Below are 17386 nucleotides of genomic sequence, written 5' to 3'. Positions count from 1 at the left end.
CTCATGCTCTTTTGTGGGCACCTTCTCCCCCAGTCCTGACCCCTGACAACCACTAATTTTTTTCTGTCCCTTTGTCTTGCCTCTTCCAGAATGTTATATAAACATATTGTATATGTAGTATTTTGAGTCTGGCTTCTGTCTAAGAAGACTGATGCATTTGAGAGCCGTCCGTGTTCTTTTTGGTTGCTGAATCGTGTTCCGTTGTGCAGATGTTTATGCAGTCACCAGGTAAAAGACACTTGGGCGATTTTTGGTGATTATAAATAGAACCACGACAGACATTGCTATACAGGTTTTTGTGTGGACCTAAGTTTTCATTCCCCTCAGGTAAATAGCTAGGAAGGAGTTGTCTCATATCTTAAGGCACTCTACACCACCCTCGTACAACATTCTCTTTCACTTTGCTGCTTATACACATCCTCTTGGTTTGGAGGACAAGATATAATGCCATCAGGAGTTAAGGGCTGATATTTCCTCCCTTTCAGCCAGCCTCATGTCCTCTGAAGATCGGGAGGGCATCCACTCTCCCCTGAACTTCCGTGTTATGCCCCCACATTCCTAGTCTTTAATGCACAGTACTGCTTGCTGGCCACACTGTCATTGGGAGCCTTTTTTTTTTTTATCTAGTAGCAGGTCAGAGGCCCTAATTGTCATTGCCTCCCCGCCCCGCCCCACCCCTGGCTAAGCTGCAAACTTGCTGGCCTAGCATTACATGTGCCCGGACAAGGAGAGGCGGCGGGGGGAGGGGGGCGTGCGGAGCAAGCCCCTAATCTTATTAACCTGAATTCCTGAATTGAGGTTACTTGGGGTTTATTGGTTGGTCGCTCAGTCCGGGGCTTGAAAATGTTGCAAGAGGCTATGGGCTCTTGAGCTGAGGCCACAGATTCTAAGACACCTGTTTTCCTAAATACTCAGAATAAGTAGCTATTACTACGCCTTCACTATAGAGTAACTTTTAAAAATAAAAGTCCTAAGGTGCTGTCTTTACCTGTCACCCTCCCCCAGGGCTAGGCTGACAGGACTTGGAAAGCTGGCTGAGTCCCTTGGGAGAGATGAACTTACACTGGCCCAAAGAAGAACTGAGATTAGACAAAAGGGGAAACCTGGTCGCAGTCTTGCTGATCAGTGGTAGATGACCAAAAGAGATGGGCAGTTTCCTCTGGCAACTACCTGAGAAGACTGTTAGGATGCAGCCCACCCTAAGTCTGTGTGATGAAAAAACAGCTATTGTGAGTTGCTGCCTGAGCATTTTACAGTGTGATAGCCCTGATCAGTATATTTAGATAAGGACCTGAGCTTAGGTTTCCCGCTGCTGGAATTCCTGCTTTGTTTTTCCCAAGGCACCTTTTAAAATAACCACTTAAAGTGGAGCCCGTCCCAACCACATCTTAAGTAATAGGTGCTTACTACCCTGCTCTCTGTCTCCTGCTCTTGAGACCTGGGATGGAGGACCACCCTTCCACTAGCTCATTGTACACACACACCCCTTCTGTTCTGGGACCTGTAAGTAATAGACCTTGTGAATTTACTCCCTTTGTATGAGTGCATTGAAACTACCTTCAGTCAAAACAACCCTGGGGTTTTCACTTCCCCAAAGTGGGAGCTGGGATGCTTGAGGGAGTTACCTGCCGACCCTGTGTGGGAGGCTTGTGCCCCCTCATTCAGCGGGTTGTAATCTGCATGTTCTTAATTCAGTGTACCAGCTCCGGGCCCTCTACACAGTCCACTCTGAGCCGACTGGTGATGTTTATTGTGGGGTCATTTTGCCCTTGATCCTCCCAACAGCACTCAGATTCTAACTTGGGGGGGGGGGGGTGTAGAATTTTTGTTTAAATCACTAAATTAATCACTTAACATACTAAATACTTAACATACTAAAATACTAAATTTAGCTCTGGTCCAAACTTTAGCAAATGTTGAGATTATTTGGATAACCTAATAGTCCCTGTTTTTGCAGATAAGAGATAGCAAGAGGGAGAGAAGTGATACCCACACTGTTGAAACAGCCGCCCTGATCATTAACAGTGCTTCCTTTCAGTGTCAGGTTTGCTTTGATTTTGTTAACAAATATTAGCAAGAATCGGGGGTCCTGTGCTACATACATGTAGCACATACACTTAAGACAGGCACTTCACAAAAGGGATTGTCATACAATATAATGTTTAATGTCTATTGTACAGCTGTCAACAGCATCATTACACATGTGGGCCTAGAGCAGCATTTCTCAGTGGTTCTCAGCACTCCTGGGAGGGGAGAACTCCAGGACCCTTGTCAGGGGGGCTGACTCCCTCAGTGTTGTCCATGTGGATCAGTCCTTGGTCTGCACACTCAGAGGTCGAATTGAATTAAACCTGGGACCAAAGTCTGACAGAGTGTCCAAACATTTTTGATCTGGTCTTAAGCCTGAGAGAATAAGAGCCCCAGAACATACCCCAGGCAGCACCAGAAGCCTTATTTTCTCTGCACTGAAAACTGTTAGGACAGCAATGAAATCATTCCCTCCTTCTCCTGAAAGTTTTCTTTCTTTTTCCAGAGGGAAGTGAAAACTTCTTTCACAGTTGCTAGCGTGGGAAGAAGAGCTGTCTCAAAGAATCTTCTTTAATGCAGAGGCATTCAGGAAATACCATTTTGCAGGATGGCTATCTGGGGGAAGAAGCAGGACGAAGCTCGCAGAGGACTCTGCTCTCCACTTAGTGTTGTCCGTGGGGGCTGTCGCAGCACCTGTGTGGGCCTCCCTGGGCCCACCAGGAGGTGAGGCCTGGTCTCCAAAGGGTGGACTCTTGTCGGATTGTCGCTCCTCATCCACAGAAGGGCAGCCATCTAACCCAGTGCTTCCACAGACGAGCCAAAGGGGGTCACCCGACACGTTAGCCATAACATGCCATCAGCCCACTCCCTCAGCCGTGGCTCACTCCTGGCTAAGTGACTGAGGGCTTGTGAAGGTGACACGAAAGCTGTGTTTTTGCTGGGGGAAATAATCCCCTCTAAGTTCTCTTGCCTCATAACTGAGAATTCCTCTTTTGAGCCGTCAGTGCTTTGGAGAGACCATTACTCTTAGAAAAGTATAACTGTCCCTCACCTTCCATAATTAAATAAAATGGCTGACCTGTCAATCTTTGCATTTGAAAAAAATGACAGCATGGGTAGTACATTTTCCAGACTCTTATGCTTATGCACCAAGTGACACTTTGGATATAGAATGAAGCAACTTGGAGCTCATGATAATGGCCAACTCACAAAAGGGGAGCAGCCCTTAGGTGTGGCCAGTAGCCTCAGGGTGGAAGTGAATTCCTGTGCCATGGAGAGCCATCCACTGAGAGGCCCCCGAGTCCACTGTGAGGGTACATCCTAGCACAGTGGGCCTGAGCGGGACTCATTCACCCACATGGGAGACGGTCATTCAACAAAAGTTTTTAGGGATCCTGAATTTTAAATCCCACCATCCAGAAGAGTCTCTGTGAGATGGCTGCTCTCCTTGGGAGATTCAGATTGGATTAGGGGGGTATCCACGTTTCCTGGAGTCCACTACTTCTCAGTGTTCGGGGGGGGGGCCCCGCAGCCGTCAGCCAGCCTCTGGGGCCTGGCCTGTGTTTGCACCCTCGACTTCCACCTGGTTCCCCTTGCCCAGCTTCTTCACACTCTCCAGAAAGGCCTTCCAGGTCTCCGGCACGCTCTTCTCCAGAAGCCAGCCCTCACTCTCGCACTCGGGGTCTTCGGGGTTGGCCACGCCTTCCAGTGCTGTGTGCAGGTAGCGCAGCCCAACGGTGATGGTCACCTGGGATGGGGAGAGGAGACTTAGAGGAGATCTGGGAGAAATCGCTGGGGCAGGGGTTACCAGGAAACCGTGGTGGCCACCGGCCTGTTCGTCCTGGGGGCCCTTCAAACAAGGTTCTCTTGGGCCTGGGTTGGAAAGGGTCTGCCTGCCCCAGCCCAGCCTGGGTCCTCAAGATACCTGCCTCGGCTCCAGCCTCATCTCAGACCCCATTCTCCTCCCGGACCAGTCATCCTGGGTTTCTTTGGATCCTGTCTACACCCGGACTTTCTCCTCTCCAGTTTTATCATTTGCTGCTTTCTCTGCCTGGAATGTTGTGGGTGCCCCCTCTACTAATTGTTTTTCCCTCCTTCCCCTCAGGTCTCCCCTGTCCTGGGGGCATTAATCCTGGGCTCCTTCTCTCTGTGCCCACCCCCCACCACCACCTCATTCCTAGCACCTTGCTTGACACATGCTAGGTAATTAGCAGTATTTGCTGGACAGAATTAAAAAGTCATCTCCTTTTCTGCAAACAACATGATAGATGGTTTCCCTCTGCTTCTGTTATTTTGATTAGTATGAAGATGAGTAGGTGATTTATTTGGATATGTTCGTTGGCAGTCACTGCAGCAGACTCTGGTGCCAAAATGTCTGGTTCAAACCTCAGCCCTGGCACTTAGCCAGCCATGTGACCGGGAAACTTCAGTTTACTCATCTGGTTTGCAGATTTTCAGATGAAGTACCGCCTGCTCCATGGGCATGCAGTGACGCTTCAGTATGTATAGAGCATGGTACCTGGTGCACAGCAAGGCTGAATAGGAGTGTCAGTTGGTTGTTAGCGCAGTTAAGTATTATTTCCACTTTTCTAACCCTGTATTGTGTTAGCCACTTGTTTCTACACAAATTCCTAGTTTGCTGTCTTACACTCTTCCTTTGATGGTATAGCAAACTCTGTGAGAGGCCTAGGCCCACTAATGGAGAACATCCATCTCCTGAGGGCAGGGCTGGCCTTGATGCATCTTGTTCACCTGCTGTCCCAGCCCCTAGAACAGCACCCAGTGGTGGTAGGGCCTCAGTAAACATTGTTGAATGAATGCTCTGGGAATATTTTATAATTACGGTGGTAGATGATGATAGTAACTAATAGTTTTAGGTTTTTGTTACTGTTGACTGAAAGTTTAGTAAGATATTTTTATAGTGGAAAAACTCACCTCCTCCAGAAAGTCCTCCTGGTGTGCTTGTGCCTACTCTGATTCTTTCCTGCTTTCCTCAAGAAGGCCCCCTGCTGCACTATGAATTTTGTTCTAGGTAATGGTACTCCCTTTGGTTCATGAGTCAGATGTCCTCTACTCACTGGATTGTGAAACCCAGGAGGGCAAGGCTGAGGGCAGAATCTTATCAGCTCAGCCACCCTTGTGCCCATCACAGAGCTCTGCCCACTAAAAGCCTCAAGTGAAAGTCAGGGGCATTCAAACACCCTGTTCCCAGTGAACGGTTCCTTTCCTTAAGCAGTCACTACTTCCTGGAAAGGTGGGTAAACTGAGAGGCAGCTAATGGAACTCCATTTTCCACTGACTTCAGTTATCCTTTCAGTCTTCTTTTCATGAATTTTCAAGGAATGCGCCCTTCTAACCTTCCAGCAGTAAGCTTCTCTCCTCGTTCTACCCACTCATTCCCCAAGACTCTGCCTCAAGGAGCCAGTGACCAATAAATCACCATGAATATGCTTGTGTTTACTTCAGTGTGAAAAAAAGGCCTCCCTCCCCATCTCATCCCCTCAACAGGCAGTACAGTTCCTCTGGTGTGATATGGTGAGTTAGAAGTGGTGTGTCTCAGCTGAGAGCACTGCTGCATGTGAATTTCCATAGCACTGAAGATTGACTTACTTAAAGGAACCTTCCAGTGAATCTTCTCTGATGGGCAGTTTCCCCACCTAATGTTTCTGGTCTCTTACATTTAGGTTTTGGAGTTTAGGTTTTCTGTTTTCAGCTCAGAGCAGGAGCCCGTGAGTCACCCTCTGTGCCACCTTGGTTTACCCCTCACGGACACGAGCTCTCATTCAGCACCCAGGACAGCGCCCAGCACTGGTAGGTGTTTGGGAACTATTTCTTCAATAAATGAATGAATGAGGGCTTGCTACATTCCAAGCCCTACAGCTACAGAGAGGAATTAAATCTAATAGATGAGATAAGGTGAACCTACAAGTAATATCAGGTAAACTGTTACCAGAATCTCAAGAGAAACACAAATCATTTACTGAACACTTCCATGTGCCTGTATCTCCTGTTGCCTCCCAGTAGTCTCAAAGCTAAATGCTGTCAGCCCCCTATAACAGGGAGGTTAAATAACTTTCTGAGTGCTCATATTCAAAAAGTGGAGACACAGGATAAACCTGTAAAACATGCAAAGTGAAAAAAGCTAGACATAAAAGGTCACATATGATTCCATTTATAAGAAATGTCCAGAATAGATAAATCTGCAAGGACAGAACACAGATTGGTGGTTGCCAGGGGCTTAGGGAGAGGAGAGGAGAGGAGGGGGACTGATTGCTTAACGGGTATGAGGTTTTCCTGAGGGGGTGATGGAAGTATTTTGGAACAAGATATAGGTGGTAGTCACAACATTGTGAATGTACCAAATGCCACCGAATTGTTCACTTCCAAATGGTTAATTTTATGTGCTGTGAATTTCAACTCAACAAATTCTTTTTTGTAAGTAATAGGACAGAAACAAAAAGTGGAGGTGCTGGTGTTCAAGCCTAGGCCTGCCTGCACAGTGGGCAGAGGGCTGGTTCCCAGGGAGGAGACCCAGGCCCAGCTCCACCCCATAAAATCCCAGTGGGGCATGTGGCTTCCTCTCACCCTGTCCCCCGCTGGCCTAGGGCCTACCTCAAAGAGCCAGATGAGGAGCGTCACAGCACCCACGGAATTCATGAGATTGCTGTAGTAGCTCAGCAGGGCAGCCCTGCAGCCGCGCACCCACAGGTTGAGCTCCTCCGTCTGGTGGTCGTAGCTGTAGTGTGCAGAGTTGTTGGTGAGCTGGTACTGGATACAGGGCCGCGGCGAGTTGGGGTTGCAGCAGCTGAAGGGGACTCCATCCACCAGGTACCGCCCATCCACATTGCTCTTGATGCGACTGGAAGAGAAACAGATGGCTTAAGACCAGTTTCTTGGACTTTCACCAGGTGCCAGCTCCTCCCATCCCCCACCTCTGAAAATCTGGAATATTCATTTATTCACTCATTCATTCATTTGCTCACTTGAGAAATATTTGCTGTGCGCTGACTGTGCGCCAGCCACTGTTCTAGGTTCTGATGATGGATCAGTAACCCTAGAGAGCCAATGCCCCAGCCTTCCCGGAGCTTATGTTTAGAGCGTTGTGATAGATGATAAACCAAGAAGCAAATAAATAAGGAACATATGTATTCTAGCCCCTGTGTAGCAATGGAGAGTCAACAAAATCTTACAATGGGGATTTCCTAGGTGGTACAGTGGTTAAGAATCCGCCTGCCAATGCAGGGGACATGGGTTCGAGCCCTGCTCCAGGAAGATCCCACATGTTGCAGAGCAACTAAGCCCGTGCACCACAACTATTGAGTCTGCACTCTAGAGCCTGTGAGCTACAACTATTGAGCCCATGTGCCACAACTACTGAACCCCACGTGCCTGTAGCCTGTGCTCCGCATCAAGAGAAGCCATCAAAATGAGGAGCCCGCACACTGCAACTAGAGAAAGCCCGTGTGTAGCAATGAAGACCCAATGCAGCCAATAAATAAATTTATTTTTTAAAAAATCTTACAATGGTATTTCGAGAATTCTGTGGACCTGCTGATCCTGAAATTGCCTGGCATTTATGCCCTGGAAGCCTCTGAGTGATATCTGGTAAAACTGAGATCCAGAATGCTGTTCACTGTACTGATCTGCCAGAGCATGGCTTATGGTTCAGTATTTTTTCAAGATCCTGGATACCTAGCAGTATAGATAGTAACAGAGTCACAGTTTGGGGCATTTAAACAAGAATGAGTCACGCACGTAAGAAATGTGTTCATTCTTTTTTTTTTTTTTTTTTTTTTAATTTTATTTATTTATTTATTATGTTCATTCTTTTATTGCCCATTATTTTAACCTGACTGAATACAAGATCAGTAAGAGCACTGTACTCCTGGCAATTATTATGTGTTTCAGAACATGGATGTTAGGACTTCCCTGGTGGCGCAGTGGTTAAGAATCCACCTGCCAATGCAGGGGATATGGGTGCAATCTCTGGTCCAGGAAGATGCCACATGCTGCTGAGCAACTAAGCCCATGTGCCACAACTACTGAGCCCAAGTGCTACAACTACTGAAGCCCACACACCTAGAGCCCATGCTCTGCAGCAAAGAGAAGCCACCGTAGTGAGAAGCCCGCACACTGCAACAAAGAGTAGCCCCTACTCGTTGCAGCTAGAGAAAGCCCAAGTGCAGCAACAGAGACCCAACGCAGCCAATAAATTAAATAAATAAATAATAAAGTTTTTTTAAAAAGAACATAGATGTTGCACTGAAGACAACATTTAACACCTGTCTATGGAGAACTGCATTGCTTTTTATAAAGTCCAAAATATTTATTTTAAAAAAATCAACCACTCTGTGTGCTTCCAAGTCCCTGGCATGCAGTGATTTCTTGGAGCCATGCCAGGCTGGTAGGAAGAGCAGCAGGACAGGTGGTGACTGTGAGACAAGTCTCTGCCTAGCATTTGTGACTATCAACTTTAGCCCCCAGCCCCCTCCCCAACTTCATCTCCTCCTTACAGGTCACTGGGGACCAAGTCCCCTTCTGGGCAGATCAGTTCTGCTCAACAGATGTTTCCAGAAGGCCTGCTTTGGCCTTGGGCCTTTGCAGGGGTAGGAAATAGGTCTTTGCCCATGGCTTGCTCTCCATCCACACTGAGCTCTGCCCCCAGCTGGGTGGGAACTCCTTACTCACCTGAAGGATGCAACTTGCACAACTTTTGCATCTCTCTATGCATATATTTGGTTAGGGCGCACCATACATTCACAAGGGTTCAAAATTCAAAAGGGGCAGCCATCATTACAATGAAAGGTCGCCCCCTCCCTATCAGGCGGGCTGGGTATGTTCTACCTGACCTGTGCGTGATTACCCAGGCAACTTCATGTGTCAGAATTCATGGAGGGAATTCCTTGGTGGTCCAGTGGTTAGGACTCTGCATTTTCACTGCTATGGGCCTGGATTTTGCAAAGTTCTTATTCTTCCTGTTTTGTTTGTGTCATTACCCAAATGGTAGTATTGTATACACACTGTCTTGAACTGTTCTTTCTTCCCTTAGCAATACTTTAGAGATCTTTTTGTATCTGTCAGTGGGAAGTGTTCTCCAGGTTTTAATAAAGTGCATGGTGTCCCCATTGTACAGATGGCCCAGGGAGTACTATCCGGTTCCTCCTGATGGACATTTGGGGTTTTCCCAGTGTTTTGTTAATACAAACATGGACATGGGTCATTTTGCATATTGGAAATATATCTAGAGGATCAATTCCTAGATGAGGCATCTCTGCATCAAAGAGTCCATCTGTGATTGCACTCAAGCTCTGCCACATTTCTCCTCTCGGGGGTTGTACAATCACACCCCCACCAGCCACACTCACAGAAGTCCTGTTCTTAATCTTTGCCAACCTGACAGATGAAAAATAGTGTCTCAGGTAAAACAACTATACCCCAATAAAAACAGGAAAAAAAAAATCTCAGGGTTGTTCTAATTTCCATTTTTTTCTCATGATAAGTGAAGTTGAGTATCTTTTGATATGATCCATTTGTGGTTTATTTTCAGTAAACTGTCTGCTTATCAGTATGATTAAGACCTGAGGAAGGCTCTGCACAATGTGGCCTCCTTGGTTCCAGAACAGTCGTCACCTGGGTTATGGTGACCATATTTCCACATGCCCTGCAGTCCCTGACCTCTGCTACATGGACAGGACCCACTGCCCAGAGAACAGTTGGTCCTGGATGCACAGGTGGTCCAGGACCAGGACCATGATAAGAGGAGGACAGCCTTAGTTTACTCCTGCTTCATCCCTCTGGATAAGTTCCTTAACCTCAGCAGGCCTCAGCTTACTCATCTGTAAAATGGAGTTGATACGGGCATCATATGAAGCGATCCATGTAAAAAGGCTTAGAGGAGTGCTTGGTACGTATTAAGTGTGCAAGAAATGTGGACTCCTGGGCCGGGGCTAGGAGGGGTGACAAAACCAGAGCCTTCAGTTCACATGAGCTCTGTGTGTCTTTGGGGAGAGGCTGTAACAGTGGAACAGATCACACGACATCAGTGGGGAATAGTCACTTGTGTTTGTGGGTGGCATGGCCTCTGCCAGCTGTGGAAAAGAGGCTGTGAGTGCCGTCTGTGACCAAGTCTGCAAGGGCAGAGCTCACCGCTGGCCCGAAGCAGGAGCTATAGGACATTTGTCCACTGATGGACGTGGCCACTGCTGAAGCTCAACTGCACCAAGCACCCTGGGAGCAGCTCTCCCTGTGCAGCCCCACGTGGCACCTGGTTCCACTGGCTGGGGTGGTTCTGGGTGGTCCAGGTGGGAGGACTGGAGCAGAGGGCCTTCAGCTTGGGGCTCCCTCCTGAGGGGCCAGCCTCACCCCGCCGCCCCCAGGACTGAGCAGACGTAGACTCCGACCCCTAGGACCGACCCCAGCAGGCCTGGTCCCCAAATGCAAATGCTGCTCATCCCTCTTCCTGACCTGCAGGCTGTCCCCGGAGCCCGCTCCCACCTGCACAATGTCCCACCTGGGCCATTCCCAGTGTCCCCGTGGAGAGGAGTGGGTAGAGCACAGAGAGCTGGCCTTTGAGTCCCAAATCTGCATTTGTGAGCTGTGGACCTGTGTGAGGCGGGCTAATGACAGCCCCTCTTAGGGACTGTGGGGAGGTTTAAATGAGGCAGTGAGAGAATGCACTTGACACAGGCCCTGGGAGAATGCTGGCTCCTCCTCACTCACAGCCACGTGGGGGGACCCTACAACCCACCAGACTGTTCCACAGAGGAGGAAGTCCGGTCCAGAGCAGGGCAGGGCTTCACCCAAAGTTACACAGGAAGTGGAAGGCCAGCCCATAGCAGTTGCCCAACCTTCCCCTCAGTTTCCTCAGAGTCTCTCAGGTCTGTCCTGCATGTTGGCTTTTCTAGCTAAACTTCCTAGGAAAGTGTGAGTTCTCTCGCCTGCTCCCTGTCCCAGGGGCCCTTCCTTGTCCACCAATGTCTCCGCTATGCACTCTCCAGGTATCCCTAACCGGAGGTAAAGCCTGCAAATCTGCCTCATACTCCCTGAGGCAGGGCTCTGTGTCTCTCCTCAGACTGAGGACCTTGAGGGTAGGCCGGGCTTGGTTGACGTTGGCTTTCCCCCAAGCCCCCAACCTAGGACCTCTTAGGGTCCCACATCTCTGGAACTAGCCTTCCCTTTCTTCAGAAACATTGTCTTGTTTACTTAGCACTTGCCCTGGTCCCAACCACAGATTAAGGCTCCACTCACCCTCTTAAGGCAAAGTCGGGCAGAGGAGAGCTCCTTAGGTGGTGAGCTGGCTATTTATATCAGAGTGTTTCCCAGGCTACAAATCTCTGCTCAGGGCTCACAGAGGCTTGTGAGGGTCTTGGTTAAGGTAAGCTTTTATTCTAGTCCACTCTCCCATAGCCAAGCTACATACAACTTGGGAAAATCATCATGTTGGAGTTTTCCTGGAAAAAGCAACATAATTTAGTAGGTGAATCAGTAGATCAGTAAGGAAAGCCATATGGGAATGAGCAGAGGAGGGGAGAGGAGGGATCCAGGAGTGTAACTGATAATGAGTGAATCCCCAGCCCAAATGCAGGTGAGTGACACCTGTGGAACCTTGGCAACTCGCTTGACCTCCGGGAGCCTGTTTTCTCACCTGAGAAATGACAGTGTAAGTCTCTGACGGGTGTGGTGGAGATTAATTGGGGTAATACACATAGAGCACCTGGTATACAACAAGTACAGTATTAGTGTTTCTTTGAAATACTAATATTTCTTTTATTTCTTTTTTGAGTGATCACTGGATATAAAGAACTGCAGGTGGTGAGGGAGGACATGGAAAGGAGGGGACCCAGCCCTGCCCTAAGGAAGCCCCAGTCTGAGGGGAGACACAGCACTGCTTTCAGGGAGAACCAATCCCACAGGAGATCTAAACCTGCAACAGAGAGTCCAGTCTTAGAGGGAGACACAGCCCTGTCCTCGGGGAGCCCCCGTCTGAGGGGAGACACAGCCCCGCCCTCAGGAATCTCCTAGCCAAGGTCCAGAATTTTCAAGATATCCATTCATTGTTTAGGAAGAGGGAGCAGGTGTCATATCCTATAGGCACCACGGGAAAGACAGTAAAGTGAGAGAGCTCAGTGCCAGCTTCTCCCTCAGACTGAGGGCCCAGGCCAGGCCTTCCTGGCTGACAGTGCCTTCAGGCTGACAGTGCCAAGGCCTCTGAGCTTCTTCATGCTCTGCCTCTCGCTCCAAGACACTGAAGCTCAGCTCATTCTGAAAACAGGAGGAAGATTTAAAGGAATTGTTATAAACTGGCTGAAGACCTCATGTCCCTCCTGGTGTGATGTAGTAAGATGCCCGTAGCAGCACCCTAGGGGGTGTTCTTGCCAAAACCGAACCTGAATCCAGCCACACCTCAGCCCTGACTACTGATTTACAGGGAAATACATGAGACAGAAGAACACGTTAGATGACAGCACTTGGCTGCAACAGCCCAACCCCAGAATGTGCAAAATTTTTCAGGACAAATGGCCAACTTCCTCCAAGATGCACATGGCATGAAAAAGGTAACTATAGAATAAAAGAGACTTAGGAGATAAAACAACCAAATGCGAAGTCTGGTTTAGAACCAGATTTGAACAAACTACCTGTCAAAGACATCTTGAGACCATCAGAGAATACTGAACACAAACTGAGTGTGAGATGATAGTAATGTAAGTGGGCGTGATTAATATTGTGCTTCTCTTAAAAACTAAAAGGCAAAAACAAACCCTCTACCTGTTAGAAATTCCTCCTAAAGTATTTACGGGTAAGAGGAAACAATGCCCTGGATGTGCTTCTTAATACTCAGAGGCGGGAGAATGTGTGTTTTGGGGGAGCAAGGGTAGTACTGATGGAACAAGAAAGGCAGAATGTTTACATCTGTCAAAGCTAGGTGATGGGTACTTGGAGATTTGTTATAATCTCTCTACTTTTGTGAATGCTTGAAAAACTAATACAAGGTGAAAATGAAAAAAACAAAAAAACAGCTCTGATTAAGAACCACAAATCTGTATCCCAATACTTTGCTCTGAAGACTCAGAGTCACGGAGGGAGGCGGCATACCTGGACTCCTCCCTCTGAGGGCCTCCCCCAGTTAGAGTGTCCCCCTCCCCCTCCACCGCAGGACCACCGGGCTGGGGAGGGCGTGCGAAGGTAAACACAGATGCAGGAGAATGGAGCACAGCACAGCAGCATGTGCCACAGGCCACGAGGGTCCTGGGGTTGGGGGCGGTTCTGGTTTCTATGGGACCTCATGATGATCTGAAACCCTGGCACGGAAGGACCAGAATCCTATCACAGTCCACAGGTGTTTGTCGAGCATGCATTGTGTCTGCCTGTACCTCCCGCGGTCCTACTGGGGGAGGAAGGAGAGAGCAAGACAGAGACAGGAAGAGGGAGGACCTGAGGCACTCCCCCCCCACCCCCTCCACCCGCCCAGGTTTCAGTTGCCAGAAAACAAGCATTCCCTACAGTGGGATCTCATCCCAGCAGAAGAAGGAATGAGTACTGACACAGGCTGCAACATGGGTGAAATTTGGAAACAGTATATATGGAACGAAAGAAGCCAGACCCCAAAGAACAAATACATGAGTCCATTCAAATGAAATGTCCAGCACAGGGAAGCCTATAGAGACAGCAAGTAGAGTAGTGATTACTTGGGCTTGGGGGAAGAGGAGGCTGGAGTGAGCACTGAAGGGTGCAGGGTTTCTCTGTGAGGTGATGAACACATTCTAAAATCAGCCTCAGTACTTGTTGCACAACTCTGAATGTACTAAAAATCATTGAATTGCACACTTTAAATGGGCGAGTTGTATGGTATGTGGAATATATCCATAAAGCTGGTTTGTTTTTCCAAAAATTTGCCCCACCTCCCCAACCCCAGCTTGCTACTCCTGCTGTGAGATTTTAGGAATATGCCTTAATCTCTCTGAGGCTCAGATTTCTCATCTACAAAATAGAGGTAACAACAAAGGAAAAAAAAAATACAAACCCCAACCCCCCTGCCAGGAGAGGTTTTGTGCACACCAAACACAGGCCTTTTTCATTCCCAAAGACCTGGCAACTTAGCAACAGGGCAGGTTAGGGTGGGGGAGGGGAATCAAAGGCTTGTAAATTCTTGTAAAATATCTTGAACTGTTCCCACTTGATCTCCACGTTTAGATCAGGAGCCTTCAGGAACCAGCTGTTGACCTTAAATATTCCCGTGAGAAATCTCCAAAGACCAGCCATCCCTCCCCCCACACTTGGCTAAGCCCACAAGTGCCAGGCTCAGTTAGGGATGCTCAGTTTCTCTTAATGTTGTGACCATATGTGTGTGTGTGTGAGTGTGTGTGTGTGTGTTTAGCAGAGAAAAATTTTTCCAAGTCAGTGGAGTTAGGATAGTTTCACACCAATAAGTTGGTATGGGGCACTGAGGTAATTTTGATGAAGTTTAAGTTTGCCTGAAAATTTGGATACGCCGACCACTGGGATTGGAGCATCCTGGAGCATTTCTCCACCCTGGGACATAAGGGGATTTGGGGATTACAGAGAGGTCTTGTAAGTCTCATCAAGGACTGACTTGTGCAGAAGACAATCCAGCAAAATGACAGAGGAGAAGATGAGAAGCCCCTTCCCATTCACCACAAAGGCTGGTTCTACCATCAGCTTCCACTTCCCCCACTCTCCCCATCCCCAGGAATTCTGCTGTCCCTCTGGCTTCACACCCTTCTGGGGCAACTCATATAAATCATGCCATTTTGTGCTGTCCCTGCGGACCTGTGCACAGGAAGGGCAGAGTGGTTTACAAGCCTCCTTGACAAGGGATTTGTAGCAGTAATCCCCACCCACAGAGAAAATACAATCCCAAGCAGTGACCTTCAATCTGACTTCCCTTCCATCTGAGGAGCAGCTCACCTAGCCATATGGAGTTCCCTGGTGTTGTCTGGGCTTCAACCATGTCCTGCTGCCAGTGTGCCACAGCACCGAGGGTGCACGTCCCCTTGGACTCACCAGCCTCGCTCAGAGGATAAACCACCTGGATGAACAACTGAACCCCTAGCCTCAGCCAGGGAGTGGGTAGAGTTGGACAGAAAGAAGAAGTGAAGGAGAGCCACTGGCTCTGGGCAGGCTGACCTTTCTCCAGAAAACGATTCAAGACCTTCAGTGGTGGGTCTCTGGGAAGGGGGGTATGCCGGGGTCAGCACAAAGGGTGAGATTCTCCTTCTCACCAACCCCTCCCTACATCCCCCCTCAGGATTTTATTCTTACGCATGCCAAGAACACTTTAGAAACACTTTATCGAGTTGCACTATCATGATTTAAGTAGTAAACACCAGCAGGCATTTACTGAGCACCCATTGTAATGCCAGGCTCTAGACAGAGCTTGGAGGTGACCTCCAAAGTTGTGTATTCTGGGGCCTTCATTTAAAAGATGGGCAAGCAGGACTTCCGTGGTTAAGAATTCACCTGCCAATACAGGGGACATGGGTTCGATCCCTGGTCTGGGAGGATCCCACATGCCACAGAGCAACTAAGCCCATTTGCCAGAACTACAGAGCCTGCGCTCTAGAGCCTGTGAGCCACAACTACTGAAACCTGCGCACCTAGAGCCCGTGCTCTGCAACAAGAGAAGCCACTGCAATGAGTAGCCCGTGTACCGCAATGAAGAATAGCCCCCGTTGACTGCAACTAAAGAAAGCCCACATGCAGCAACAAATACCCAATGCAGCCAATAAATAAATAGATAAATATTTAAGGCCTAGGGTGTCAAATGACTTGTCCAAGGTCACCGTCTAATTAACAACAGAGACAAAACTACAGCCTAGACCCCCTGACTGCCCCATTCTCTGCTCTTTCCACTGTATCCAAGGATAAACCTTGAGAATGGATGCTTGGGGTTGAAAGGTTGGAAAACAAGGGGACCAGCCCAGAAATTTATGGTTTTAGGACTGAATCCTTTCACTTTGAGTGAATGAGACGAGCAGCCAGATAAAGTCTCAGGCTAGGTTTCCCCCTGGTGATCCCCATTCAAGCTTGACACTTTCCTCCCATCTTAGTCAAACATTAGGTTGAACCATATGAAGCTGCTATTTTTACAGGTCAAAACGATACAATAGGGACTTCCCTGGTATCTCAGTGGTTAGGACTCCACGCTCCCAATGCAGGGGGCCTGGGTTCGATCCCTGGTCAGGGAACTAGATCCTACATGCATACCACAACTAAGAGTTCACATACTGCAACTAAGGAGCCTACTGGCTCCAACTGAGGAGCTCTCCTGCCACAACTAAGACTTGGCGCAACCAAATAAATAAGTAAATATAAATTTTTTTTTAAGTGATAGAATATTAACAATTCCATATGGTCCAACCAATTACACCCTCACACACAGTAATAAGTTGTACACACAGAGCACCCAATGGGGAGGAAAAGGCACTGGACAGGGGGAGTCAGAGGCGTGGGTCTCTGTGTCCCCTTATCACTCTGACCCCAGGACTGGAGGCCACTCACTCTTTGACTTCTTTGGAGGAAAAGTCCAGATAGCGGTTGCTGATCCACTGAATCTCAAACCAGTCCCGAAAGCCATTGTTGCCGCAGCACTTGAACTCAATCTGCAACATGTCGATGGTCTTCTTCATGAAACACCTGCCCGGGGTGTCTGTGTCCCGGTAGAACTTCATGCCATTCTTGAGCCCATGGGCCAGAGTGCCTTCCAGGGAGCCCCGCAGGAGGAAGCAGCAGAGGGCCACCAGGAAGAGGGCAATGTTGAAGAGGACACACACGGCCAGGTATGGTTTCAGCCAGGGCTTCCACTTGGCATACTTGGCAGGGTCCAGGGCGTCGTAGCAGATCTTTCCCGCCAGAGAGTTGAAGATGCAGGATAGCACCCCCATCCCTATCAAGGAATTGGGCACAAAATGGCTCTCGGAATTGCCCATCACATCGCTCCTCTTCCGGAGTTCAATCTTCAGGAATAGCCCTAAGCCGAAGATGATGATACCAGCCAACACGGAGAACCAATTCATGAGCCAGAGCCCTTGGGCCAACTTGACCCGCTTCTTCTGGTCAAATTTCACTTTGAGAAGCGCCATATTTGCAAGGCGCGCTCCAGGCAGCCTCCCACAGCACAGCTCCCACTCCTGACCTTGATGAGCCCGGAGACTGAAGACTCAAGGCCTTGGGAAGGGTGCAGACGGCCCAGGCTGCAGGGAGCTGCTCTGGGGGCTGCCCATGTTGCACCCCCAGCCTGGGACCCCCGTGAACTCACTGCAGGGAACAGGGGCCTCAGAGTCACAGCTCATGAAGGGGCCGGTCCTCCGCGTGTCGTTTCTGCAGCTCCCTTCCCAGCCGA

The 17386-nt window shown here is 48.8% G+C and overlaps 1 protein-coding gene across 1 annotated transcript; it reads right to left on the bottom strand.

Moving 5' to 3' along the window:
* Positions 1-3302: 3302 nt before the first annotated feature.
* PRPH2 (peripherin 2) lies at positions 3303-17126 on the bottom strand. The gene is made up of 3 exons (XM_057700400.1): positions 16546-17126; positions 6640-6886; positions 3303-3775 (listed from the first exon to the last, which is right to left on the bottom strand). Exons 1-3 carry the CDS (start codon positions 17124-17126, stop codon positions 3563-3565), a joined length of 1041 nt encoding a protein of 346 aa, XP_057556383.1. The 3' UTR covers positions 3303-3562.
* Positions 17127-17386: the final 260 nt, after the last annotated feature.

This window comes from Hippopotamus amphibius, chromosome 11 (assembly GCF_030028045.1).
Source record: "Hippopotamus amphibius kiboko isolate mHipAmp2 chromosome 11, mHipAmp2.hap2, whole genome shotgun sequence".
NCBI classification, from domain to species: Eukaryota; Metazoa; Chordata; class Mammalia; order Artiodactyla; family Hippopotamidae; genus Hippopotamus; species Hippopotamus amphibius.
The sequence above is the reverse complement of the archived record's forward strand: the minus strand, read 5'-3'. Positions and strand labels throughout refer to the sequence as shown.